This window comes from Pongo pygmaeus, chromosome 8, assembly GCF_028885625.2.
Source record: "Pongo pygmaeus isolate AG05252 chromosome 8, NHGRI_mPonPyg2-v2.0_pri, whole genome shotgun sequence".
In the NCBI taxonomy this organism is placed as follows: Eukaryota; Metazoa; Chordata; class Mammalia; order Primates; family Hominidae; genus Pongo; species Pongo pygmaeus.
Window position 1 is genome coordinate 16,941,755 of NC_072381.2, and position 26,053 is coordinate 16,967,807.

Below are 26,053 nucleotides of genomic sequence, written 5' to 3' on the forward strand. Positions count from 1 at the left end.
CCCCGCCCCACCCTGAGGATAGTTTATCCCTGTGGCGTCCACCCCACGGTTTGGGACGCTGATTGGGCCGACGTTGGCGCGTGCGCACTAGACTTGGCGCAAGCTCAGTTGATGGGTCGAAGCCCAGAGGGCTGTGGGCGGAAGCGGGGAAGTTTGTGGCGTGACTTCTTAAGGGAGGGTGGTGGCTGAGGGTGGGTGTTGCGAAAGCTGGAAGTAAATTGCTTCCGAATGTTTCGCTTCTGTAATAGCCGCTCCACTCGCCAGAAGCTGCTACCCTGAGCCCGTCTCCACAATGTGCCTCTGAGGGACCTTGTGGGGCACGCAGCTTCCCGCCCTATTAAGAGCTTCTCCAGGCAGGGATTCCGGCGCGGTCTGCGTTTCCCCAGCGCCCCGCTGGAAATCTTTTTTGACAGGTTTCTAAGGCTGGCTTTTAGCCCTGACCCTTTTGCTCTTGAGCAGCAGGAACTACCCTCAGGGCTAGAAGCTACAAGTAAAACCATACTATTTTAAAAGTCATTTGAAAACCCCACTAAAGCGATGTGTCTTTCCCAACTAGGACTTTTACATCTGTGAAACATGACGTTCTGGCTTCCAGGAATCTCCCGCTTTCTCTTCCAAAAGCAACCAAATTTTAAATTCTAGCGAAACTGCTGCCCTCTGCCTCCCTATTTCCTGACCCAGTCTCAGTCACCCAGCAATATCCTGTGCTTCTCTCACCAAAAACCCTGTCCTGAGAGACTATTTCATACTATGGAATAAAGACTGGCACCAGGCACTTTTCTCCTATTGGTCACCTAAATTGATGATAGACGGATACCACACATATGCGTTTATATATTGTAGATTGTAGCAGGGATCAAAGCCTTAAGGAGATGTGGTAAAATAATGTAATTATAGCTCCGAACCAATTGGGTAAAAAAAGGATCTGCACTCTTAGATTCTAAAGCAGGTACTTCTTGCTTGAAAAACATTCTAGATGAAAGAGTTATTCCTGCATTAGTCTTCTTTGATCTGGAACCGTCCTTGGCTTTTAAGTTTATTGAACTAGACATTATTTAAGAATACAGACCAGGTATTGTGTGGAATATCCTTTAAAGTAAATTTGATGTTCCCTTTCAGGTTATGAATTTTTGGAAAAACACCACTAAAGCGATGTGTCTTTTCCAGTGCATGATATCAAGGTACAGATGACATCGGTTTCTCCCAGTATAGGTGGTATTCACTAAGGTAAGGTAGTGTCTGCCAGGTTCTTTCACCATAAAGTTACTATTTTTTTCTTTATGATTAAAAATAATGCTGGGGGGGAGGTGCTACTTGATTACACCCCATTCCTCATCTAATTTTTACCCACAAGTTTTAGCATCCACTTGATGATTTTCTAACTTCATAATTTCATCTATACGTATTAGTTGGTAATCTCCTAATACATTTATTTCTTGAATCATTAACTCTTTTAAAGCAAAAGTCCTGTTTTGAAGCAATCAGAATTTTTCTTATTCCATCCATTTCTAATAGTGAATCTTGCCTATGTAGGCTGAAGACATATAGTACCTGTGTTAGTTGGCTAGGGCTGTTGTAACAATATGCCACAGCCTGGATGACTTAAACGACAGAAATTTCTCACAATCCTGGAAGTTCTAAATCAAGGTGCCAGCAGATTTGATTTATCCTGTGGCCTTTCCCCTGCCTTATGGATGACTGTCTTCTCTTGGTGTCCCTCCAGGGCACTTTCTCTACGCAGTCACACCCTTGGTGTCTCTTCTTCTAAGGACACCAGTCCTGTTGGACTGCCGGCCTATAATAACACCCTGCATTTGTTTCATGAATGTACTCTCTTCAAGTATCACCGAGGATAATAGTTTTTAAACCTCTCTTCTGTTCACTCAATTATGTTTCTTCAAGGGTGCATTCTTATGTGTACTTATCTAGTCTTTCCCCTAGAAAAGAAAGATTCTTCCCCTCTCTGGTGATTGATTCTTGGTTGTCCTTTTGAGTTCAAGTGTGAAGATCGGAACTGGTTTTTCTAGATAGCTGGAGTGGTCTCTTGTTTGCGTGTATTGTTTTCTTCCTAGATCGCTAGACTGATAGTTGAGTTTCTTTAGAGGCAAGAACCCAGTGTTATGCCTGCAGGTCATCACCCGGCTACCTTTGCAGGTGGAGGGAAATGGTGGATTGTGAGTGCCAGTTAGGGCAACTCCTTGACTTTGGCTTTAGCCCCTCACAGTGCACCTGCCAGCCCCACATCCAGGTAACACCTGGAACAGAGAGTCCCAGCCCTCCTGCATGTCTCTCTCGAAGTTATTTTGAGCTGCATGCCTCCATTCACTCCTGTTTCATAGGAATTTGTTTTCACTCCCATTTGAGATAGGAAAAACCAAACTGTTTTTGCTACTCTCCATTGGCTCAACACTTCTGACACCAGAGAATCCCCCACACATGAAACAGTTCTCCAGCAGACACCAGCTCGGTGTCTTACAGTTTAACTTAATTCTGATCCTGTCTACCTCAACTTACAGTCAAATCCCACAAGTTAAGGGTTCATTTCCACAAGACTTTAGTTTGACTGTCACCTATACTTCTGACTGACCAGCTATAAATCAGGGTTCCCACACCCCCTTCTCAGGTTTGATTAATTTGCTAGGATGATGGTTAGCCTGTCCAGGGTCCTGATTGCTAGCAGTGAAACTTCATGGTGACACAATTTGGAATCAGGAAACTTATCCCTTGGCCACTAGATCTGGGAAGTTGGCTCAGTGTATGTTTCACCAGATAAGAATATTAAGGTTTTTGCCTCGCGACTGGCTCAGGAAATCAAGCAAGATGGAGCTGGGAAGTGTGCTTTGTGAAGTCGGGAGGCATCAGCTGATAGTCTTGTATGGCTGTCTTGTTCTCGGCTTTATCCTCAGTGCGCTGCATACATATCACATAGCTGATGCTCAATAAACATTTGGAAACAAGTGAATTAAATGTAAAGCAGAACCAGACGATATATGATGGGTCTTACTAATGAGAGTAGAGTCGACTCTTTTCTCCTTCTTCCAGCTGAATTACTCAAAAACTGAATTACTCAATAACTACTTCCCTTTGCTCTACATGAAAATGTCATACTCCCAAGCCTGACCATCCCTAACCCACTAAAAAATCACTGCTTATTTCCTAGATGCCCAGCCTGGAAGATTTTGTAAAGCTTCATTTTGTCTCTTTTTTTTCCTGTATTTTTAATTTTAAAATTATAAAATAATATTAACTATGCTTTCCTCAATTTCAGGTACACACCTTCCGGATATTCCAATATGCCTCCTAGAAAAGCATGCCCTTCTGAGTGGAAATGATACCATTACTCTAATGATGCAGTCCATAATCAAAGCATCATTTTTTTGACAGTGATATCATGTTAATCTTGCTTTTAGAAAAGTACTATGTCATTTCATGTTATTGTTAAACTTTCCCTATATTCTGTACCTTTGCAATTCATTTTTTGATAAAAGAGGAAGATCTTATATCTGTCACATTTCGTCTGTTACAATTGGCCCATTGTTCTAGCTTATCAAGACCTTTTGGATTTGATGGTGTTATGTATCGCATTCACCGCCCTTTCCAATATAATTGTCACCCATAAAGTTGATATATCTATCCATAATACAAAAAGAGAGCAGGAATTTTTGCTCTTGTTGTTTGTTTTTTTGAGATGGAGTCTCACTCTGTAACCCACGCTGGAGTGCAGTGGCGCAATGTTGGCTCACTGAAACCGCATCCCAGGTTCGAGCGATTCTCCTGCCTCAGCCTCCCGAGTAGCTGAATTTTTAAGGTGAGAGTATTTTGTTTATGTGGCTCCATACTCTGTCCAGAAATATTTATCTGGCATTTGAGTATTAGAGTAAGATGAAGTAATACATTCCTCAGCTTCTTTCATTCACATGGTCTCTTGTTAATGACCCTTGATTTTGCATAATTAACATAAAGCAAATCTCCTTTGTAAAGGCTTCTGCTTTTCTAGAGGCACTGAAAAACTTTATAAAAGCATTGAATTTTCTTATGAAAAGGAAGCTAATAACTACCTCAGTTACATGTCTGGCAGCATTGGAGATAAGGCTGTGCTACTTAACTTTCTACTTCTTGTTAAATGGCAAACCGTATTGTTGATTTATAACAACATATTGTGTTAAGGAATAGGCAATGGTAGTGCTTATGGAAACTTTGTACTCTTGAGCATAAATATATAATAGAGTTTGGATATTTGTCCCTGCTCAGATCTCATGTTGAGTTATAATACCCGATGCTGGAGATGGGCCTGGTGGGAGGTGTTTAGATTGTGGGGGTGGATCCCTCATGAATGGCTTGGACTATCACCTTGGTGATAAGTGAGCTCTTGCTCTGAGTTCACATGAGATCTGGTCACTTAAAGGTGTGTGGCACCTGCCCCGTACTCTCGCTGTCTTGCTCCTGCTTTCACCATGTGACATGCCTGTTTCCCCTTCGCCTTCTTCCATGATTATAAGCTTCCTGAGGCTGCCCCAGAAGCCAAGCAGATGTCAGCACCATGTTTCCTATAAAGCCTGCAGAACTGTGAGCAGATTAAACCTCTTTTCTTTATAAATTACCCAGTCTCAAGTATTTCTTTATAGCAATGCAAGAATGATCTAATACAGAAAATTGGTACCAGGAGTAGGGTTTTGTTATAAAGATACCTGAAAATGTGGAACTGACTTTGGAAGAAGGTAATGGGCAGAGGTTGGGAGAGTTTGGAAGGCTCAGAAGACAGAAAGATGAGGGAAAATTTGGAACTTCTTAGAGACTGTTTAAAAGTTGTGACTAAAACTCTGGTAGTGATATGGATAATGAAGTCCAGGCTGCCAAGGTCTTGGATGGTAATGAGGAACTTAATGGGAACTGGAGCAAAGGTGACACATATTATGCCTTAGCAAAGAGCTTGGCTGCATTCTGTCCATGCCCTAGGGATCTGTGGAAGTTTGAACTAAAGAGTGGCAACCTGGGGTACCTGGTGGAAAAAATTTCTAAGCAGCATAGTGTTCAAGATTTGGGCTGGCTGCTTCTAATAGCATGTACTCAGGTGTGGAAGCAAAGAAATGACTTCGAATTGGAATTTATATTAAAAAGGAAAGCAGAGTGTAAAAATTTGGAAAATTTACAGCCTGGCCATATGGCAGATAAAGAAAAAGCTTTTTCAGGAGAGGAATTCAAGCAGGCTGTGGAGCATCCACTTGCTAGAGATATTTGTGTAACTAAAAATCAACTGCTAATATCCAACATAATGGAGAAAAGGCCCCAAAGACATTTCAGAAACCTTTGCTGAAACCCCTCCCATCACAGGCCCAGAGGCCTAGGAGGAAAGAATGATTTCATGGGCCAGGCCCAGGGCCCTGCTTCCCTGCACAGGCTCAAGACAGGGCTCCCCACACCCTGGTCACTCCAGCTCCAGCTATGGCTCAAAGGGGCCCAGGTACAGCTTGGGCTGCCACTTTGGAGAATGAAAGCCATAAGCCTTTGCAGCTTCCACGGGGTGTTAAACCTGCAGGCACACAGAGTACGAGAGTGGTAGATTCTTGGCAGCTTCTGCCTAGATTTTGGAGGCAGTATGGAAGAGCCTGGGTTTTCAGGAAGCAGCCTTCTCCAGGGGCAGAATCCACACAGAGAACCTCTACTAGGGCAGTGAAGCAGGGAAATGCGGGGTTGGAGGCCCCACACTGAGTTCCTCCTGGGGCACTGCCTAGTGGAGCTGTGTGAAGAGCGCCACCATTCTACAAGAGAGTGGACAATACTCAGAGAAATTAAATAACCAGGAGAGTACAGGGTCCTGGGGATAAATGAAGAAAAGGTTCAGCATGGCCAGGAGAAACAGAAGTTTGAGGCAAATGGGAGGGAAATAGAGAATTCAGAGGTTACAGCAAATTTCTCTGTAGTTAAGGTAAGGTCTTTGGAGAAGCTCAGATTGACCTAGGGGCATGGCAAAAGGTAAACATAGGTGAGACTTGGGCCTGGCTTTGGAGGAGTATAGGAAAAGCAGGTACATCTGTATGGTAAGGAGGAGAGTCATACTACTACTAATTGACATAGAAGCTAGCATTTACCGATTACTTAATATGCACCAGGTATTGTTCTGAGTCTTTACACATATATACTTAATTATTGCAACCCTGTGAGACAGGTAAAATAATCCCCTTATACAAATGAAGAAACTGAGCACAGAGAGATTGTGTAAGCACTTAACTAGTACAGTTAAAATTCAAACTCAGGCAGCTTGGCTCCAGAACTGAAGCTCTGGAAGATTCATACATATGTTGAATTCTTTGCCAAAATGTAAAAATTAAACTTGAAAATTTATACATGCCCCATAGTGAAAGACAGAGATTTAATAAGTCAAAAAATTAATGCAGCATAATGGTATACAATTCAATAATGTTTATTATGCCTAATTGAACATTCACAGGAAATTTATGTTTCTATATTATCATTAACTTTTGTTGTTCTTGTTGTCATTTTTGAGATAGGGTCTCAGTCTGTCACCCAGGCTGGAGTACAGTGGTTAATTCACAGGGTTTCACTGCAGCCTTAACCTACTGGGCTCAAGTGATCCTCCTGCTTCAACCTCCTGTGTAGCTGGAACCACGGGTGCATGCCACCATGCCTGGCTAATTTTTTGATTTTTTGTAGAAATAAGGTCTCACTTTGTTGCCCAGGCTGGTCTCGAACTCCTAGGTTCAAGCAGTCCTCCCACCATGGCCTCCCAACGTGCTGGGATTACGGGTATGAGCCACTGCCCCTGGCTATTATTATTAACTTTTAAAAATGTATGTCACATATGCCATAATCATTTCCAACTCTTTCAAAGTTTTTTTAAATTTCAGCTCAAAATATTAGAATGAAATGCACACTCAAGACTAAAGAAGCTATATTCTATGTTTGAGAAAATGTACAAATATTGATTCTTTTCTTTTTTGAGATGGAGTCTCACTCTGTCACCCAGGCTGGACTGCAGTGGTGTGATCTCAGCTCACTGCAACCTCTGCCTCCTGGGTTTCTAGCAATTCTCCTGCCTCAGCCTCTCGAGTAGCTGGGATTACAGGCACCTGCCACCACGCCTGGCTAATTTTTATATTTTTAGTAGAGATGGGGTTTCACCATGTTGGCCAGGCTAGTCTCAAACTCCTGACCTCAGGTGATCCACCTGCCTCGGCCTCCCAAAGTGCTGAGAATACAGGGGGGTGAGCCACCATGCCTGGCCTACAAATATTGATTCTGTCCATGGTTTGGTGAAAAACCATACAAGTTCAGCTTATTCTCTGTGGCATCAGCAGGGGTCATGTATAAAGATGGCAGAGTTCTGTCCAGTGTGCTGCAGAGGGAAAGTGCTGAGTGAACACAAGTTGTTACCCACTTAGCTGTCCCAAGTTAATCGGAATGCGGATGGATGTCGTGCATAATCAGCATGAAACTTTATGAAGACCTGATTTGAGGAAGCCATGAAGGGAGCTATGCTGGTGTCCTAAAATTGAAAAAAAAAGTATCAAATTAATATATTTCACATATTTTAACGTTTTTCTAGAAATGTTAGCCTGGTAACAAAGTACCACATAAAGAAACTTTATAGAATTTATGGTGAACCTGCATATATTTATTGAAGTAACCTTGCAAAGAATGAATGCAAATGCTTTATAAAGGAATATTTCTGGGCATGGGGAGTTGAGGGAAAATGGGGAAGGACTGCTAATGGGTACAGGGTTTCTTTTGGGGGGTAATGAAAGTGTCCCAAAATTGGCTGTGCTGATAATGGCCACACAGCTCTGTGAATCTACTAAAAACCACTGAATTGTATACTTTAAGGAGATGAATTGGATGGTATGTAAATTGTATCTCAATAAAACTGTTATCAAAAAACTTCAACTTCTTATTCAAGTTCTTACTGCAAATTTAATTTTTCTGAAACAAACGTATATAATTAAAATGATATTAAGTAAAATATAGTATTTTCATTCTCAATGTTTATAGTTTCCTCTTGAGATTTATTTTCATATACTTCTGTGGAACAGTATGTGTTTGTGTGTGTGTTGGAGGGATAGATGGGTCCCCGTTGTCTCTCACTTTCTAGTCACTCATTTGGCAAATATTGATCAAGGCACTGCCATGCTGCAGGTATTAAGAAGACATTAAAAAATGAGCAAAATAGGCAAAAAGCCCTGCTCTCATGAGGCTTACATGACTGGCTTTTCCTCCCTCAGCCCCACCCCAAGTCATCAAAACACAGGCTTATTTCCAAGATACTCACTTACTCAAGTGAGTGTAGATTTTTTTTTCTGTAAGAAGTACATCAAGGAATATACAATATTTTTATTCCTATGCACATCTACTTTTTACTTCCATTTTAATCTGCTTCCAAATTTCAACAACTTCTTTTATATTGACAAACTAGTACGTCAACAGACAGTCAACAGAAGTTTTAGAATCTCCTTTGATTCTCCTTGTTTGTCCCGTTATTCTTTCATTTGCTAGATGTTCATTTTCTGTAGCTGCAAGGGATATAGGATTTCCCTGCGAACAATGGTATTTACCATAATATAAAATATCTCCAAATCAGAGTTTGTGTTTATATTAGCAAAATAAGGAGCTACCTCTGTATGTACGTTGTATTTATTTAAATACTGTATGTATATAAATATTACAAATTTAACAAACATTTACATGCATATTTACATACATAAAAAGTTGAATTGTATACTTAAGGAGTATACATACAAAAGTATACAACTTTTGTATGTATGTAAATATGCTTGTAAATATGTATGTATGTAACATGTAAAAGTTGTATGTATATAAATATTAGGAAAATATTACCACTTACAAAAAGTTGTAAGTATGTAAATATTAGCAAAATAAGAGCTACCTCTGTACTTCATGTTTTATGCTTATGTTTTATATTTTTTCATTTATGTTTAACATTTATAAAGTGTTAAATCAGTGGTACCTTTAAGAAAAAAATTACATATGAAATTATATCCACATTTATAAAAGAAAATGTAAAACTAGGAAAATACTATAAACACCAACAGTTAAAAAAATTGATGTACCTCACTGTATACTTCACCTTAACATGGCATTGGATTAAATGGCCGTCACTTCTCTCAGTAACTCGGTTTATACTTGTTCAGTATAAACCTGGACTCGGTTTATACAAGTCCAGGATATACTTGTTCTTTCCACCTTATGGGAGTGTCACTGTGGGGATCAAACGGGGTTGTATGTTTGCAAGCCACTGAAAACCATGCCCACAAAAAAAACCCTACCAATATAAAGTCACGGTATTGTTAAAATTGTCTCTTTTCCTACCTTTTGAAATGTTTGTAAATTTCGATTCAATGTCTAAGAGCTGATTAGCTTCTAAATCTGATGTGTGGTACATTTACTGGGGTCTGTCTCTCTGTGGGCCTTCTGTGCATCCCCGTGATACCGTGTCTGCTGGTCCTGTGATTACCATTTCTCACCAAGTAATGTGACTGTATGTATAAAGATATCACTACCAAAAAGTTTATTAAGTGTTGTCTGTAGTTGCAAAAAGTTCAAGAGACCTAAATGTCCACTTAGAGGGGCTTCATTAAATAAATTAGGCCGCACTTATGCAATGGAATACTCTCCAAAACTTAAATATGATGCACCAGTGTTTTTATTGATATAAGATGCTAATGATTTATTGGTAAGTGGAAAAAACACACCATCAAACAGTAAAAAATATACATGTAAAAATACATGCAAATATATTCAAAGAAAGTTGTTAAGAATATATGAGAATGCCTAGGGTTTTAGAAAAATTAGACTATTTTCTGATACTTCTGAAAACAGCATTTATCCATTTTATAAATAGTAAGTTATATTTTAAAAACCATCTGGATTTCCAGCTGATACAGTTCTCCGTCTAGTTTGATTACAAAGTCTAAGTGATTAAAGGGCAGAAAAGTCAGAAACAGATACCCGCTTGCCAACAGCCAATTTTCCCTTACTTACTCTCTTGTTTTTTGAGATGGAGTCTGGTTCTGTCACCCAGGCTGGAGTGGAGTGGCGCCATCTCGGCTCACTGCAACCTCCGCCTCCCGGCTCAAGCAATTCTTTTGCCTCAGCCTCCGGAGTAGCTGGGATTACAGGCGTGTGCCACTATACCAGCTAATTTTTGTATTTTTAGTAGAGACGGAGTTTCCCCATGTTGGCCAGTCTAGTCTCAAACTTCTGACCTCAAGTGATCCACCTGCCTGGGCCTCCCAAAGTGTTGGGATTACAGCTGTGAGCCCTTACTCTCTTTAAGTATCTACTTGCACATCAAATGAGAGGATCGTAAGCACAGATGCCTGCAATATTTAATCAACGTCAGATTCTGAGTTGTTGTTTAGGGAAGATATCAGAGCTTTACAAAAACAAACTATCAGTCACCATTTCTTCAAAGAATTCCTGCAATTTTCAGCAAGAAGTAGATAAAGTAGAGCCAAGTGTCCAAATTTTCTATAGTTCTATTTATGCAGAAATAAACATGGGTATTCAACCTTAGGCAGTGCACTGACGTCACAAAGGGAGCTTTTTTAAAAAAACAGCATGTTGGGACTCCTCCCTGGGAAATCCCGATTCAGTGGGTTTCCGTGGGAACCGGAAGTCTGATGTAAGTAACTCCACAGGTGATTCTGACTCAGAGCCGACTTTGGTAACTCTTAATAGTAATTTAATGCAATGTCCACCAGATGGCACTCATGCTCCCAGAATAGAAAGGCAAGTCGGAAAACTGCTCAATTTGTTAAAGGCTGTGCTTCCACCTCTGCAAGTGTCTGCCTTTAAAAGTCTACACTAGGCCGGGCGCGTGGCTCACGCGTGTAATCCCAGCACTTTCGGAGGCCGAAGCGGGCGGACCACCTGAGGTCAGGAGTTCGAGACCAGCCTGGTCAAAATGGCGAAACCTCGTTTCTAATAAAAGTACAAAAATTAGCTGGGTGTGGTGGTGGCGAGTGCCTGTAATCCCAGCTACTCAGGAAGCAGAGACAGGAGCTTTGCTTGAACCCGGGAGGCGGAGGTTGCAGTAAGCCGAGATCTCGCGCACCACAGCACTCCAGCCTGGGCAACAAGTGTTAGATTCGGTCTCAAAAAACAAACAAACAAAAAAAAATTCTACACTAAGTGACTCATCATTGTCTAAAAATAACAAATGAGAATATAAAATGTTTGTTTTACTCACGCCTCCGCAGTATGGTCCAGAGGATGGAGAGCTGGCATTGGGCCCATCGTAGAGTGTGAGATAGTTCTGGACACAGTCTCCTGGATCGTCAATGCTGATGAAGTAGAAGTTGACGGTGACAAGCCTTCCAGCAGGAGCAACGAGGGCCCACTCGCAGTGTGTGTTGTTTGGGTACGTGCCTGGATAGCCGGGGCTGGTGAATGAGCCTCTGTCTCCATAAAGAGTTCCACCACATCCTGCAAGGAAAACAGGACAGGAAGTTTGATTCAACAACATATAAGCCGTCCAGTCTGGCTTGTTAGGCCATAAGACTTTATTTTCTTAAGGTGCTGAGACTCTGCAAGAATAATGGAGGCAGAAACCCCTTTTCGTGTTCCTCTTCTTTGGGCTACACCCTTTCTCCTCCCTTCCCCTCTCTTCCCATCGCCACCTCCACCTCTTCCATCCTCCACACACGTGCCTTTGCCTGCATATCACAACCCAGGGACAACTTCCTCCAGGACTGTACTTTGAAAACTGGGGGTTGAGAGCAGAATGGAAAAAAAAAAAAAAAAAAAAAACGTGATAAAGTAACTGTGGGAGAAAATTGAGTTGTTGTCTGTGTGCTTTCAATGGTGTAGAGATCTTTGCATGCCCAGAGTTGACGCTAGTGATGTGAGTGAAGTAAAATTAGAAGTAAACTTCAGTGCTAAACCAAGAGGGAGTGTGTTATTGTAGGTGATGGCAGGAATGACTTCATTATAAAAGTGACTTTACCAAGCTAATCACTGACATACTTAAGGTCAAATACTTCAAGTTTTGGTGTTAATTTGTTCAATCTGTTAATCTGTATACGAAGGCTGTCATGATTTAGACTACATATCTGTGGAGATCCAGGTCATCTCTGGGACAGGAAGAAGCTGGCTGGCACAGTTACAGAGCACGTGGCTGGGCCTCTGACCACCGAGGTCTAATCCCACCTCCACCTCAGTCTAGTGGAGCATTTTGGGCAACTCATTAATCTTGGTGGGTTTTGTTTTTTTTTTTTTTTTGAGATGGGGTCTTGCTCTGTCGCCCAGGATGGAGTGCAGTGGCACGATCTTGGATCACCACAAGCTCCACCTCCCGGGTTCATGGTGGATTTTTTGTTTGTTTGTTTTGAGACAGTCTTGCTCCGTCACCCAGGCTGGAGTGCAGTGGTGTGATCTCGGCTCACTACAGCCTCCATCTCCCAAGTTCAAGTGATTCTCCAGTCTCAGCCTCCCGAGTAGCTGGGATTACAGGCATGTGCCACTACACCCAGTTAATTTTTGTATTTTTAGTGGAGATGGGGTTTCACCATGTGGGCCACACTGGTCTGGAACTCCTGACCTCAGGTGATCCACCTGCGTTGGTCTCCCAGGGATTATAGAAGCGTGAGCTACAGCGCCTAGCTTAATCTTGGTGTTTTATTTGCTCATTGATAAAATTTGAGCATTGGAGGCCATCTTTAAGTTTCCTTTGGGTGCCAAGATTCTGTTACCCATGATTGTCTTAATAGAACCCTTTTCTGAAGATATTTAAAGTGAGTTCTGTTTATCTTTCTTATTTTGAAGGTATTTTGGTATTTTGGGACGTTTCATAAAGGTATTCCTCCTCTCTTGAATTAAATGTATTGACATGACTTAAATTTTCTTTAGTTGTTTGATAAATAGCCAACGAAAAATGTGAGAAGATACTTACTACCCTAAAAAAAGCAATTTCTCTCCAGGACTGCCAAGAAATGTCAGGGCCTGCGAGAAGCACAACCACTCATATATATGCCAGAATGTGTTCATAAGTTGGATTTTTGGTAAAAATTTTTCTTTAAATTCTCAAAGAACTTCCTTGATGTTCAAGCCAAAGTCAAAAAGTCTAACAAAATTTAATTTCCCAAGGAATTTTTGAATCTTCCTACCTTACCTTATATATGCTTCATATATAAATACATATTCTTTTATAAACAGAAATAATGAATAAATGTAGAATTTAAAGTAATCTGGCTGGGCGCGGTGGCTCATGCCTGTAATCCCAGCACTTTGGGAGGCTGACATGGGCGGATCACCTGAGTTCAGGAGTTTGAGACCAGCCTGGCCAATTTGGGGAAACCCCGTCTCTACTAAAAATACAAAAATTAGCTGGGCGTGGTGGTGCGTGCCTGTAATCTCAGTTACTTGGGAGGCTGAGGTAGGAGAATCACTTGAACCCGGGAGGTGGAGGTTGCAGTGAGCCAAGATCATGCCACTGCACTCCAGCCTGGGTGACAGAGCGAGACTCCATTTCAAAAAAAAAAAAAAAAAAAAAGTAATCTGTACTTTCATTGTTAAAAATCTCTATTCTTAACATAAACTAATCAGGTACACAGGTAGGTAAAAATATAAAGTTACTTTGCCTTTTTCTATTAGACACCTCATGTTTTTCTCACACTGCTTTCCCGTACAAAGTGCAAATGTCTTACCAGAGGGTGATGAAGTCCAGATGATTTCATATCCACGATCAGAAGTTACACTATCACTCTTAAATCGTAGGTATAGTTCATTATTTTGAGAGAAGACAGGGTTTGGCAGCAGAGCTCCACAGTACTTGCCCAGTAATGGTGAATTGCTGTTACTTCCATTTCTCACCTTCAGGAAGGAGTCATTCATGATTAACCTTACACTTTCTTCTCTAAGGTATATACATTAAAATGGGAGACAATGTGAAAGATGACATTGTTTGGAAAAGCTTTGTCTTTTTATACAGTTAAGAATGAAGGGTCTTCTGAAAATACATGCAGAAGTCACCTTCACTTTTGCAAGGGGGAAAAACGTTCCATGTGTAGATCAAAAAACATTTGCATTTGGATTCAGAAATATCTATTAACCTATAGCAATTAAAACACCAGGCAACTTTTTTATACCATAGTTTGTGCTCTGATCCTGCAGCCTTTGCTTCCGGGGAAACAATTTGGAGAATGTAGATAAAGTGAATTTTTAAAAGGTGGAGATGGTTGGGGGCAATGTTGCCTGCTCTGTTTCCAGTCAACTATTATATGTTTTTCATTGTGTTTGTGTGTGTGTGTGTGTGTGTGTCTGTGCACATGTTTCCCATTGAAAATTACTTGGCTGTAAAGAGGCTATGAAAAAATACAATGCAAAGTATAATAAAGTTCAGAACGAAAGGAATTTCTGTATGGGCAAAGGACAGAATTATAAATCTATACAATGTCTGTTGTTAAATGTGTTTTACAAACACATTCTGAGGCCTTGTTGCTTTTTTGTTTCAACTCAGTTTTGAGTAGACACATATAAAAACAGGAGATGAGTCAGTGTTTTAGGGGGAGAGAGAACCACACTGTGAACTGAACCCCTTTGTCTCCCCCATCCTGGCTCCTACCCTGTATTCACAACCAGCCCTGCTTCCGGGAGGGCTCTTGATGCTTCTTAGGGAAACGTTACACAGGCAATGTATGTTGGAACCAGCTGACATGCGGAAATGCTGATTTTACTGATCTATGTATTCAAAATACTGGAAGTTCCTCTGTTCCTTTTATAATTCCATGGTTTAAACTTTGGTTAATTGCTGGTATCTTAAGTCACAGAGTTAAGACGCCTTGCTGGGCTGTGTTGATCAGGTGAGATTCCTTTTAGGTCTATGTAGTAGCCCATGGGAGAGAATAATGCCTTTCTAGTGCTTTGGGGATTATTCTGCTAAGTGTTTAAACAAAGTAACTTTGCCATGACAGAGTAGCCAGTCATCCACTAGTAGATGGGAGGGCTGCCATAGCCAGCACCACGCTCTTGAGTTTGGGCGTTTTTCCCTCAGGGTCCTCTTTTAAAATGCCGTTGCTCTGAGAGAAGCAGCGAGATACTAATTTCCACTGACACTGCTGACAACTTGTCTTATTCACTTTCCTCTCCTAGGAGGAATGGGGCCACCTAGCGCAGTGGGCATCTCTGGGACATCAGAGGATCTTGAAAGGGGAGGTGAAGGCATGAAAACAGATTTCAAGCATGGTCTAGAGCTCGGCCCTCGCTTGGTAGTAACACAGTCAGAATCCTCAGTCAGACATTTCCGTTCCCACCGCAGTTCACAAGAACGGAATGCTGAGGCTTCCTGGTACAGCTGCCAAGAAACTATGCCCACAGCCTTCCCACTGAGAGCCAGATGGAGCTACATTTTACAGGCCTAAGCGGTGGTTTCCTTTCTTTGCTTATGGGACAGGAAGTTTCAGATCCATTCTGTGGAGTAATGAAGGACAGCTAGGAGGAGGAATTCTCACTCTCCAGGCTGGAAAGCAAGGCTTTGCTTCCCAGCATCTATCAGGCAAATGGCAAATGTTGACTCTGCTCAATAATGGTCCATTCACGCTGGAGTGAGTTAAGAGTTAGTTGCACTGTGACTCCAACCTAACGGGATTATTCCATCTTTCCTCCAGATCCCACTCCCCTCATTCTTTCTGCTTTACACTTCATATAAATATTTGGATCTCCATGGTGGGGGAGGTACACAGGTCCAAGTTGAATAACCTGACCGGCACAAAGAATAACTGTATTTGCCTCTTCATTTCCTCCCTGCTATATACCTCTTTCGGTCTCCTGTCGTGGCGAGTATTCCTTTAGAAAAGGCATGAGCTTCCTCTGAGTGTTATTTATGGCGCTGTATGTTAAGGCTATTGATTAATAAAGGATTTAGATGAATTCCAAAGGGGAGAGCTTTCCAGGATGATAAAACTCCGCATCAGGCATCATGTTGAAGCTAAACCCATATGCAAAGACCATATGCCGGAACACCCTTCCTGGCCAGGCCGGGCAGAAGGTGCCAGCAGCCCTAGGAGCCAAATCAGATGAGGGGGGTTGCAGGGGAGAAAAGAAAGAAGAAGAAAGAAAAGAAAGAAAGAAGGCCCTTGGTGCTAAGAAGCAGAAGATGTTTTGTTGGGAACAAAGGCTGAAGCTACCAAGAAACTATCAGCTGAGCAGAGGCCCGCTAGAAAGAATCCTCCCACAGAAGGAAAGGAGCCCGCTGCATACACCAGTACATTTGTTTATGCTACAAAGGTCAAATCCTCTTGGGCAGCTTATTTTGAATGAAGACCTGATTAAAGAGGCAGTGAGAAAAAAATAAAATAAAAAATACAACTCCAGATCAGGGGTAGAGGAACAAGCATACTTTTTGGAAACTTTACTGAAGACTCTTGTGTGGTACAAAGCCAGTTTAGAGAAGGTCAGGATGAGGTTTAGATTTAAACTCTACTCACAGAGGAACTCAGCATCTTTATGCTCTTGGTTTTTAGGTTCCACCTAAGTATATTTCCTAAGGATGAATGCATTTTTGACAGAGCTTGCAAAGCTCACAACCCCATGAGCTCTGGGGTTTTTCTGGCAAAACACAGGGGCTGAGTTCCACACACTGGGTCCACATCAGATGAGGCTTTTTCAGACTGTCTCCTGCCTATGAGCGATGATGTTCTTGTTCCATCTCATATGCCCAATGCAGGCGATGGGGCAGAAAGAGCACAGAGGGAGCTCATCGGGGGCACTGGAGGACCCCAAAGTTTCAGGCCCACAAGGCGCATGGCTCTGCCTGCTCCAGGCACAAGGGGGCTTCTCTCTCAGTGTGTCCTGGGGTGGGAGTGGAGGGTGGGTGGGTGGAGGATGGGCAAACAGCAAAGTGTCTTCTGTGCCCAAATTCAAGCTCTGGAGTTGTGGTGGAGAAAGAACAGAGCACACCCCCTGAGACCAGGAAGCACTTATTCAAGGAAACACTTGTCTTTAGAGGATGTTGACGATGCCCCAAACTTACTGTAGCTGTCAGGGAAATTAGGTGAGCTATTTAGTATCATTGAGTTTCACTTTACAGAACCAGCATGTTGTCCTTAGACTTCCCTCTGATCCTTTTAGGTCTCAACTTACATATTGCCCTCTTGAGCCTTCTAGTTCCCAGATTGAGTTAGGGACCCCTACCCATGCTGGACCCAGTTAGTTCTTTCCACATTGTGCTGTAATTGGCTATACCCCATCTGTCCTTCCTGCCAGACTAGGAGTCTCCTGAGGGCCCTGAGGTTCCCAATTTCCGGTGTTTGGACTGGTGCTCTGTAGATGTTTAGGGAATGAAAGGGTAATGAATAAATTAATGAAACAAATAAGAATCATATAGTATTAGCAGCACTAGAGAAAAGGTGTAAAATCTGAAGTGATCCACCATCTTTTAAATAATTCATTCAAATGATATTCAAATGCATGTTACCTCCAAGAAATCATTTCTGCATTCAACTGAGTTCTCGATGCCAAATGAATGAAAAAAGAGGGAAATGGTGTGGTTCTGGGGGGCCGTGAGAGTAACGGTGCAATCCTTGTCATTATCATAGTTGTCTGGCCATCCAGGGCTCCTCAGGTTGCCAAATGCCTTGTGATAGTCTCTATTGCAATCTTAGAGGAAAAATATGCATAATTAATGTATGCATTCCAATATTTAGTGCTCTTTCAACTTCACAGGAATCATTCAAAAAGATAATTACATTTGATAAACTTTAGAAAAAAGTAATCCAGATTCGTCATTTACCTTTCAGATAATTGAGACCCTGAGCAGTAAAGTGAATTGCTCAAGCAGCACACACAGGTGCAACGCAACAGCTCGTTCACACAAACACCCCTACGGGAAGCATGACACAGGAGGCTTCTCCTTTAAAGACGAATACTCGAGCATCCTTTGAACTTTTCTGATCACACTGAGGTGGAAGTAGCATTCAGACTCTCTTTTCGACAAGGACGCTACCTCCAAGACAGAGTTTTGCACAAGGATTTTAAATCCATTGTTATTTGTGGCAAATCGTTCTTTACCTTTTTTTTTTTTTTTTTTTTTTTGGTAAAAAAATACCAAAAGTACTTTTGTTTGTTTTAACCAAAGGAAGCTTTCATTTGAGTCAATTCAAAATAAGTACTAAATAAAGTGTTCTGCAAAAATAAACTTCTTAGTGATAGTAATCAGGTAACTCTTTCAAGGCTCTTTGATTTTTACAAAATAATTTTCTAAGATTTTCAATTTTGTGAAAATACTAAAAACCTCTGAAATATAAACTTTAAATGGGTAAATTGTATGATATGAGAATTATATTTTGATAAAGCTTTGTAAATAAATATGTATGTTTCTTGTAAATAAAAATGTATATTCAATGTGGTTAAGTGGATAATTAATAAGATAACGGTATATTTTTAAAATCAACTACATATACTTTGAAGAAAATGCTAGCATTCTAACCATCTTGGTTAGTATTATATTCTCTTTATCTCTTTAGAAACCAACTTTAGTAATTTGCTAAATTGGGCCTGGGTTCTAGTTAAGAGAAGGGTGTGGTTTTTGTTAACAAATCCAAATTTACTCACAGGAGTCAATTCTAGAAATAATTGTAATTATTCTAGGAATAACTGTAATGATGGCAGCTTTTCTGAATAAAAGATGAAGTTCCAGGGCTCACCTGCGATCTGATAGGTGAAACTCATTCTAGAGTTTCTGTTTACAATTCCTGATTTGAAAATGACAATTGCAGTACTCATAGAAGAATAAAACACTGGCACAGCTGAAGCATTTCTGCCACAGAACTGAATTCTTGAATTTCTGTGACCCTGAAGTGAAATGGGAGCCAAATCATGTTAGATTTAGTTTTACAAGAGAACAGGCCATAACAGAAATTACACTGCATATAAAAGTATGGCTTAAATATTTAACCATGGAAACTAACTCTGTTGTTGGAAGTGCTCTGCAAGAAGACTCACGTTGGGCTTGGAATCGACACAAGTTGTACCTTCCCAGAGGGCGGGGGGGGAAGGGAGGCAAAGCTTCTGCTGAAACCACAGACACTTCCCTGCTAAAAACAAGATCCCTCGCCTCTTATGCGACTTCCTAGCTGAGGCCTGTGCCGTTGCTCTGAGGATCGCTAGGCTGTTTGAGAGCTCACTGGATCTCGCCTCCTGGGCCTTTTGCCATTGTCCTGAGCTCCATGGGACTAACAACCACCATTGCCCTGATCCAGCCCTTGCTACCCCTTAGCAAATCTAATCAGATCCTTTGGTTCCTCTGTACATCCCCCAAGCCAGCCGGGGCCTGTCATGAGGTACTGGTTTCCCTTTGTAACACTAGGGCAGCCCTCATCACCTCTCAAAAGCCTGGGGTAAATGCAGTCGAATGCCCATCAGTTCTTGGGTAAAAACAAGTTGTACCAAAGTCAGGGTATTTGCAGCCTCCCTGTCACAGGAATGTCTCTAATATCTGCAGTCCTTAGGAACCTACTGAAAGACCCCACCCATCTCTGCTTGCAAAACTCCTGTAACTGCTTGGGGCTTCCACTCCTCCTCCCCACCACCTCCTGCTCTTGGTCCTTGTCTAACTTTGCTGTATCCTGTGAACTTTAACCACACTGTCAGTCATTTTCGTATACATTCCCCACCTTTCCACTCTGTGGCCTTAGCAAAACCTGGTTCTCCAGCAGCCTCCTGGTAGAGGCTGTTCTTTCCCCATGCTCCACAGTTCATTGAGTGGGAAGGGTTGGGGGCCAGCCTTGGGGGAAGGGAGGGATGCTCCACATTGCTACTACAGCTTCCATCCTCGTCTCAAAGCTGGTTCTCCTTTGAGAGTCTCTATGTCTGGCCAAAGATATTCTCACCATTCTCATAACTCTCATTTGCTTTTCTCCCAGTTACTTCCCTTCATTTATGAAGGACTTGAGGTGTCTCAGCTCATAGTCATCTCCTGCTCCCAATTTCCTTTCTGAACCCTTTAGGGGTTTCGGTGTTTTTATAGACAAGACATTAAACACCCTCACTTTGTATTTCTTAACACCAGTGCCTTCCATCTCTGCATCTCTGCTCATCTCCAATGCCAGATAGCCACTGTGCATCCTCTGTAACTGCCCTACACATCATTCCTTCATGATCTGCCAATTAGGGCTGCTCTGTCTACTCTTGGATACCCCAAGAATCCCAGTTTCTCCCAGCTCATCCGTCAATGTTTGTCTTTCCTCCCTACCTACCCAGTCTGAAACCCTTGATTGTTTCCTGTATTCATTCAGTGGAAAATATTATTCAGTCATGACAAACACTGGGTCTTACTCGAGGCTGCTCCAGTGGCTGTTATGTTCCAGCCGGTGCCTTGTGCCCTGAAAGTGCCATTCTGTACCCCACTGAGTGGTCCACCCTGATCCCCATTATCTTAGCTTCATGAAGCCGGGGGAAATTGAAAGAGCTTTCACCCAAAGGGCCTTGTTCCACTTGGCTCTAAGTCCTCTAGGGTACCACTGGGTAATAGAGATTTTGTCCTGAAAACCATTACCAATGGAATGACGATAATCTAGCATCTTGTCCACCTTGGGAGCTCATCTCAGCATCTATGCTTTGCACAAAATTCAGCAAGTCCAGGGCCTATTCAGCTGCCAGGACATCTCATGCCTCTCCACACTGGAGTCAGACAAACTGGACTTTTCTTTCCCCAGCAAGACCACGTGAGAAGAAGGGGACCCCAGATTTATAATGAAGGGGACCCGAAAACTCAGAAGACAACAGATATTCTACTAGTCCAGCATATGGGGCTTTGACCATGACATTTTACTGGAATGAACTGGGGAGGATTAGTTGCTCCCCAAACTGCAGAAAGACAATCCAGGTATTCTCAGATGTTCTCCCGGTATCCATCCTCAGTTCATGGCCAACCCCTTTACATATTTTCCCCAGATAATCTCATTCTTCTCATTTTTCAATTACTTATCATGATAATGATGATGCACAAAAATCTTTGGGCCTTCGGTCAACATCCCACTTTGTGTCCAACTGTATCCTCAACATCTTATTCCAGAAGAAATTCAGACTCAGCATTTTTTAAAGCTCAAAATGGATTTTGTTGTTGTTGTTGAGATGAAGTCTCACTCTGTCGCCCAGGTTGGAGTGTAGTGGCACGATCTTGGCTCACCGCCACCTCCGCCTCCTGGGTTCAAGCGATTCTCCTACCTCAGCCTCCTGAGTAGCTGGGATTACAGGTGCGCACCACTGCACCCAGCTAATTTTTTGTATTTTCAGTAGAGGCAGGGTTTCACCACGTTGGCCAGGCTGATCTTGAACTCCTGACCTCAGGTAATCCACCAGCCTTGGCCTCCTAAAGTGCTGGGATTGTAAGCATAAGCCACCACACCCAACCCTTTTCTTTTTATCTGTCTTATATTACCATGAATATAAACCTATGAGACTAGTGCCAAACGGCCTCTTCACTGATTCTCTTGTGTTCTGTATTGACCCTTTCAATTCAACCTATAGGTAAATCCCACTAACTAGAGGTATTTCTCCAAGCATGGTCCATGGAGCTCTGGTATTGGCACCAAAACACCAGAGGTGTTTGTCAAAAATTCAGATAAATGGGTGTTATATGGGGGATTCAGTCTCTGAGGGTGGGCCAGGGAGGATGCACTTTTAAGATGCATCTTAATGCATTCTTAGGCACATGAAGCTTTGAGAGCTCTGGACCTACAGGACCAAGTTCAAGTTTCTCGTCACACCTGATTGGAGGGCTTTGTGTACGGACGAAAAACACATTAAGCTGGAAGTAACTTAGAAAATTGTTTCATCATGGCTTCATTACTTCAAGTGTTTTGCAAATACTGGTGAAAAGGTCACTAGATGCGACTGCCATTCACCCTATACTTCACCTGTGGTGAGTCCTGAAGCTGTAAGTAATTCTGCGTGCAGTCTTGCGAGGTCAGCTGTAACGCCCACACAGTTATCCTGACCTGCTGATGCCGAGGGGCGTCAATGACCCAAGTACAGATGGAAAATGGGACATCTGGGTCTGATGAATTGGGTGATGAAATATTTTGTGGGGTCCAAGTTGCATTGTATGTTCCACCACAAGGCACTGGGGAGGGAAGAAAAAGCAACACAGGAGACATTTTATTCATGTCTCATCTCAGGCAATCTTTAAAATTCTGTCTTCCCTGCCTCCCACCCCAGAGGAGCTATATTTTCATCACTCTATTAAGAATTCAGGGTTTATATCCTTGACTAAAGATTGTATCAAATTTGTACCACAGATTAAACATACAGTAATTAACATGGTGTTTAGCAATTGACATTGAGTTCAGATAGTAATTGACATTGCGTTTAGTAATTAACATTGAAATTTCGATATAATAAGCAGGGCATTCTTTTCAGTGCATAAACACATGTGTATTTCATAAACATATAAAAATGCTTCTATTTACTCACTGTCCATGACGGTGTATGTAGCATTAAATCCTTCCCTTTCTAATGTTAAGTCACTGATAAATTGAACCGTAAGGAAGTTACCAGAAGAGATAAAAGGAGCAGGTACTGTGGAACCACAAAACGTGCCAGCCAAGTTCGCATTTTCACTATCCCCATCGTATAACTGAGAAGAAAAACAATTCATTACTTCTCCATTTCTTACAAAAAAGTTGCATATTTCACACTAAACTGGACGTGAAGTCACAATAGGTCACGATTAAACATTTTTCCATTGATGTTCTTAGAGGTAGTCTTAATTTAGGAACAGAATTATAATTGGATTGATTATATTATGACTTTCAGGAAAGACCTGTTATGATGCTTAACGTTTTTTTCCTCTTTGGGAAATATATGATTTTTAAAAGAAGGTGTTATGAGAGTCCGCTCACCCACTGCTACCTTAACCTCTGCACCCACTCACACTATGGCCCCAACTGCTCTGATCTCTTCCCTAGATGATCACTGCAGCCTCCCATGAAGCCATGAAGCCCCTGATTCTGCTCGTGTTCCTCTTTAGTGAATTCTCAAAATGTCATCGAGAGGATACTGTTAAAACCTAAGTCAGACCAGGTCACCGCTCTGCTGAAATCGTCCTAACTGCTTCCCATCCACTCAATAGAACAGCCAAAGGCATCACAATGGCCTTCTCTCCTCTCCCACCCCTGACCTTTCTGATCTAATTTCAGGTGTGTTCCTGCTTCTTGGGTATGGCATTTGCTGTTCTCTTTGCCTGGAATGCTCTTCCCTGTATATCCACATAGTTTGTCCTCCGGCATTCCTTCAGGTCTTTACACACATATCCCCAACTCGGCCGGGCGTGGTGGTACACGCCTGTAATCCCAGCTACTTGGGAGGCTGAGGCAGGAGAATAACTTGAATCTAGGAGGTGGAGGTTACAGTGAGCTGAGATGGTGCCACTGCACTCCAGCCTGGGTGACAGTGCAAGACTGTCTCAAAAAAAAAAAAAAAAAGATATCCCCAGCTCAATAAGACCTTACGTATGTAAACTCTCCCAACATTCCCATCTCCTTTCCTGCTTGATTTTTCTCCACAGCAACTGTTACCCTCTTCTATATACTACATATTTAGCTTTTTTTTTTTTTTTTTTTTTTTTTTTTTGAAACAAGGTCTCACGCTGTTGCCCAGGCTGGAGTGCAGTGCTGCAATCATAGCTCACTGCAACCTTGAAATTCTGGGCTCAAGTGATCCTCCCACCTCAGCCTCCCAAGTACCTGGGACTACAGGTGCATGCCACCATGCCTAGCTAATTAAAAAAAATTTTTAGAGATGGGGTCTTGTTATGTTGTCCAGGCTAAACTTGCTTATTTCATTATCTTTCCCTCTGAAGAGAATAGAAGTTCATGAATGCTCAGATTTCTTTTCTGCTCACTGCCATGTTCCCAGTTTTTAGAAAAGTGTCTGCACAAGAGAGGCTGTCGATAAATATATAATAAAAAAATAAACAAGTGCTTTGATTCCTCTGTCCCACTAGCCCTCCCAAGACTGTTCTCCCCGAGCCATCTTTACCTCAGTGTTTCAAGGCTACAAATGTAGTCATCTCTGATTCCTCTCTCTCTCTCTTCACTCCACAACCACTCCATTCTACCTTCAAAATATATCCCAGAGGGCTCCATCTCCAGGTGACCTCCATCGTCCTTCACCTGTTCCCACTGAAACATCTTCTTAATAGACCTAATTCTGGAGCAGCCATAGTGTTCTCCACTGAACTGCCTGCATGTCTGCAAACTCCAATGAGATGACGCTCCTGCTCTGTCTAAAATGCTCCGGCAGATCCCCGTTGCACCTAAAATAAAATTCCAGCTCCTTCCCACGGTCTGCAAGCCCCAGCTGCTCTGGCCTGTGCCTCCTTCCCAGGCCGCCCACATCTCACTGCTAGCTGCACTTCCTCCATCCCAGGAGGACTCCTGTCCACAGCCCTGTTCCTGCTGCTCTTCCTTCCTCAGGTGAAGCTGAACACACACAGCTAAGGACTCCCTGTCATAGGCCCTCACCTGACATGTCACCTCCTCAGAGAAGCCAATGCTATTGAATGTTGCCCTCCCATAGCATCATCCTGTTTTATTTTCCTATTATAATCAAAACTGACCTTATTTATTGCTTATTTACTTTGTCCGGTCTCTTTCCCAAAAAGGATGTAAGTCTCACGGGTGGGGAGACAGAGACTCTGTCTGACTTCTTCATTGTGGTGTCGCCAGCACCCAGAACAATTCCCAACCATGGCACCCTTCTAGAAACATCCATTGAAATAGTGGGTGCTTGGATTTCTCTGAAACAAATAACTAGGAAACGTTTTCTTCTGAGTAATCTTCATTGTGTTTCTAAAATGAGTGTCTGTGTGTATCTAACTCCAAATATTAAATTCATAACAGAGCTATGATGTGTTCAAGGCCTCAGAACAGCCATGACGATGACCACTGACATTATTCTCAAGTGCTAGGATTATGTAAGACAGGAATGCCTAAAACCAGTCATTGGCAAAGAAAAAGAAATGCACCACTAGATGGCACTGTCTTTCCAACTTAAACATGATTTTAGTTAATTCAGAATCAGATGAAACTCGAGTTTTCTAATCTTCACCCCTTTGTTTCATGGAAGAGCACATTTGCCAAGTTTTAGGTCATGCACTTTTTCTAGTAAACAAGTTAAAATTTCATGATAATCATTGCTGTCTTTATGATCACATTTATATTAGCAAGCATTTTTATTCTGGGACCTGAGTGCTAGGCCTCTGTGCTAGATCCCATGCATACAAGGACGTATAAAGCCCTTTCTAGACCTTCAAGACATAAGACCCCCTCATGAACAAAGGAGAGTAAAGGCCTACAAATTAAATATACAAATACATATATCTGTGTATATATGCACGTACACTATATATGCATACACATAAATATATGTGTGTATATAAATTATATACAAAACAGAGAAAAATAAGTGCTACAATAAAAGAATGGGAGTGTATCATGAGAACCCACATGACGGAGACAGACATTCGGGTTGGTCCTTAAATGGAAGTAGAGACCTTCCAGACCTGCCGGGCGTGGTGGCTCATCCCTGTAATCCTAGCACTTTGGGAGGCTGAGGCGGGCGGATCGCCTAAGGTCAGGAGTTCGAGACCAGCCTGACCAACATGGAGAAACTCCATCTCTATTAAAAGTACAAAATTAGCCAGACGTGGTGGCGCATGCCTGTAATCCCAGCTACTTGGGAGGCTGAGGCAGGAGAACTGCTTGAACCCGGGAGGCAGAGGTTGCAGTGAGCCGAGATCGTACCACTGCACTCCAGCCTGGGCAACAAGAGCAAAACTCTGTCTCAAAAAAAAAAAAAAAGACCTTCCAGACCTACAAAACAGGAAGGGTATCCCAGACAGACAGACATAAATGCCAGGCCACGAAAGTGTGAAATGCATGGCACGTGTCAACAACTTCCGACCCCCTTCATTGGCCCTGGAGGCTAGGGTGAGAGAACAGGAGAAATGATGAAGTCCAACAAACAAAGCTGTGAAGGTCCATACATTTCATCCAAGGAGTCTGGATCCGATCCTCCGTGA

The 26,053-nt window shown here is 42.2% G+C and overlaps 1 protein-coding gene and 1 long non-coding RNA gene across 2 annotated transcripts in view; one reads left to right on the plus strand and one right to left on the minus strand.

Moving 5' to 3' along the window:
- Positions 1 to 125: 125 nt before the first annotated feature.
- Positions 126 to 4,593, plus strand: LOC129045169 (uncharacterized). The gene is made up of 3 exons (XR_008504908.2): positions 126 to 949; positions 1,120 to 1,227; positions 3,269 to 4,593. It is a non-coding gene; the product is annotated as an uncharacterized LOC129045169 (long non-coding RNA).
- A 1,809-nt stretch (positions 4,594 to 6,402) lies between these two features.
- Positions 6,403 to 26,053, minus strand: part of CUBN (cubilin) — a 304,926-nt gene continuing 285,275 nt past the window's right edge. Inside the window, exons 61-67 of the mRNA XM_054503528.2 lie at positions 22,444 to 22,606; positions 21,888 to 22,093; positions 18,675 to 18,822; positions 17,447 to 17,628; positions 13,680 to 13,845; positions 11,225 to 11,460; positions 6,403 to 7,504 (exon numbers count right to left, since the gene is read on the minus strand). Coding sequence (XP_054359503.2) covers positions 7,397 to 7,504; positions 11,225 to 11,460; positions 13,680 to 13,845; positions 17,447 to 17,628; positions 18,675 to 18,822; positions 21,888 to 22,093; positions 22,444 to 22,606 — 1,209 coding nt within the window. The 3' untranslated portion in view covers positions 6,403 to 7,396. The remainder of the gene's footprint in view (positions 7,505 to 11,224; positions 11,461 to 13,679; positions 13,846 to 17,446; positions 17,629 to 18,674; positions 18,823 to 21,887; positions 22,094 to 22,443; positions 22,607 to 26,053) is intronic.